At 49.7% G+C, this 3,039-nt stretch overlaps 1 protein-coding gene across 1 annotated transcript; it reads right to left on the bottom strand.

Moving 5' to 3' along the window:
• Positions 1-1,392: 1,392 nt before the first annotated feature.
• Positions 1,393-2,058, bottom strand: LOC124309085 (vicilin-like seed storage protein At2g18540). Its single transcript, XM_046772340.1, has one exon. The coding sequence runs from the start codon at positions 2,056-2,058 to the stop codon at positions 1,393-1,395; it is 666 nt and encodes a 221-aa protein (XP_046628296.1).
• Positions 2,059-3,039: the final 981 nt, after the last annotated feature.

Here is a 3,039-nt window from a genome sequence, read left to right as displayed (position 1 = left end):
GTTCCCCCTACTCTTTTTCCCTTCCTTGTCCTAGCCCCTGCCCCCCTCAACCACACTATTACCGGGTGATGATCCGAGTCAACCCTATCCCCAATCTCTATCCTTGTGACCCTATCCCTCACCTCGATGTCTCCTATAGCGTAGTCTATCACCGTCACCTCTGCCCCTCCTATATACGTAAATTCCCCCTCCTTATCCCCCTCTATGTTTTCGTTCATTATTGCCCATCATGTCTCATCTAAAAATTGCACCAGCTGCCTACCTTCCGAGTTTATTTTCCTGTCCTTTGATTTCCTACTCCTACTCTCCTCCTCTCCTTCTCCCCAGCATCCTCCTCCCTCCTGCCCTGTCCTGGCATTAAAATCACCCCCAACTAGCACTTTCACCCGTCCCTCCATCTCTTCTGCCCGCTCCTTCAATTCCCCTATCTTTTCTTTTAGGTCCCCATTTACGTATATTCCTACTACCACCCATTTTTCCCCCCCTACACTTATTTTCCTCGCTATCATGCCCTCTTTTACCTCTTCCCTCCCTTCCTCCCCACTTACTATCTCCCTTCTTACCCCTGACAGCATTCCGCCTATTGCTCTTCCCTTCCTATTTTTTCGAACCGCATACTGCACTTCCCATTTATACCCTACTGGCAACTTATTTCTAATCCTTTCCCATCCCTTCTTTTCTATTCATGTCTCCATTAGAAATATTACATCCCACTCCCCTAGCCCCCTCCAGAAATCTTCATCCTTTCTCGCGAGCCCCGCCACATTCCAAAAAGCTACTTTCCACCCCTCCCCTTCTGTCTTGCCTACTCCCCTCTCTCTCCTCCTTACCCCCCTCCCCACCTGCCTCTGTCCACCCCCACTACCCATTCCCCCGACTGCCTTTCCCTACGTACCCTTTCCTGTGCTTCTATACTTCCCTCTTGTCTTTCCTCGCTTGCTGACCTTTCCCTATCGCTTTCCCCTACTTTTCCCCTCCCCTCCCTTTGCCCTTCTTCCCTCGTTCTCCCTGCAGCGTCCCTGAGCACCTCTCCCATTTCATCCCACTTCCACATTTTCCCTTCTATCCAGATCTTTGCATACCCTATTCTTACTCTGTTTCCCCTTCTCTCCTCAATAGCTGCTACCTCCCTCAACTTCCATTTCATTCTTCTCTCTGCCCAGGTGAGATCCTCGTCTATTCTCTCCTCCCTCCCTTTAAGGAGGCTTTTTCTTCCCATTACCTGCCTCTTTTGCTCCCTATTTCCTAGTCTTGCTATCCATATCCCCTTTTCTCCCCCCTTTTTCGCGCCTACCTCCCACATATCCTTCACCTCGACCTCTACCCCTATCAGCTGCAAAATCTTTTTCAACTCTTCCTTTTCTCTTCCCTTCTCAAGTCTCGCTCCTCTCACTACTCTATTTCCCCTTCTTTCCTCTCTATGGCCCACTCCATCTCTTTTAATCTATCTGTTGTTACCTGCGCCACTTCCGCATTTCCCTGTACCTGCTTTTCTCCCCCTCCTTCTGCACTCCTCTTTTCTAATTCTATCAGCCTCTCCTTTACCCTTTCCATCTCCCCCCCTCTCCGCTTTTCTACCTCTTCTAGTCTTTTACCTAGATCCCTCATCATTTCCTTCATCTCCCCCCTCTCTACTTCCCACTGCTCTTCCCTTCTAGTCATTTCGCCTTTAATCTTTTGCATTTCTTCCCTGATCCCCCTTCCCTGCCCTTTGACCTCCTCTAGACCTATCTTTAGCTCTTCCCTAATCAACCTTAGCATATCTTGTATACCCCCTCCCTCTGCCTTCCCTTCCTCCCCTGTCTTACCCTCCGGCGACCGGTGCACTTTCCTGCTTTTCCCAAATACTCTTCCTCTTTCCTGCACCTCGTCTACCTCCTCCTCCCCTTTTTCCCCTTCCTCCTCCCGCTTTCTCTTCCATAAGTCTAGCACCGTCGCCGTCGCTCCTAGGCTATGCCTCCTATCCCTCCCTAACGCTGCTTCTGCCATCGGCCTACCTTTCTCTTTCTCCTCCTCTTCCCTGTTCGCCCCTTCTTTTTGGCCACCCGCGTTACTCATATTCTTTCTATCCTCTACCGCTCCCGACCTTATCTATCCGCCGCCTACCTGTCTACTCTATCCCCCTTCTTACTCCCTAGGTGTTACTGCCTATTCCTATCGTATCTGAATCGTTGCCGTCCGCCGGCTCTTTCTACACAACCTCAAAAACTCTCCCCCTTCTCTCTTTTTTCACCCGCCCTTCCCTTCTATTCCCGCCTCCCTATTCCCTTCACCCGACCTCCCGTCTATGTCTTGCCCGCTCCTTCTCTGCCCTATTTCCTTTTCTCCTCACCTTTGCTATCCTGCTCAATTCTCGCCTTCTCTCTCGCACTCTTTCGCACATCTGTCACTCACATTCAAAACGGAAACGGAAGTCCTCTATCATCTTTATCATCATTTTTATTTCTGGTAATCTTTTTTTTCTCCCTCTGGTTTTTCTCTCCCGCCTAACCGGCAAAACGTGATCTGCGTAATTTAATGAATAGCGTGATAAATCAACAGTAAATATCAGTGGATTATTTCCCTTTCCTTAAAGATATTGAAAATTGTAGCGACGCTCGCTGTGATATTGGTGACCCTGACGTGAACCGGAAGGATCACACTTCCTTGCTTCAAAAAAAACAGTCACGTTATTATCATGGCGGATGAACCGAAACGCACGGACGTAAAGCCAAAAAGCACAGTGGTGACTCGCGGTGCTGGCGCTGCAAATCTTGCCGGCGGAGCCGCAGTCACCCCAGGAGACGATCCACGAAGCACGACGACACAACAACGGGGACAGTCCGGACTCGCCCAGGGCCATGGACACCCATACGCAGGTTTCCATCCAGACGATTCCTTTTCACCAATACGAAAAGTGCAACTACCAGCGTTTATGCCTAACAGACCGGACATTTGGTTCTACGTCATCGAATCCGAATTTGCAACGCTACGAATCACCGACGATCAAACAAGGTACAGTGCGATTCTCAAAGCTCTCAATCGGAACACACTTGCACA

This window comes from Neodiprion virginianus, chromosome 7 (genome assembly GCF_021901495.1).
Source record: "Neodiprion virginianus isolate iyNeoVirg1 chromosome 7, iyNeoVirg1.1, whole genome shotgun sequence".
NCBI classification, from domain to species: Eukaryota; Metazoa; Arthropoda; class Insecta; order Hymenoptera; family Diprionidae; genus Neodiprion; species Neodiprion virginianus.
Note: the sequence above shows the minus strand (reverse complement) of the source record. Positions and strands in the feature narration are given on the sequence as shown.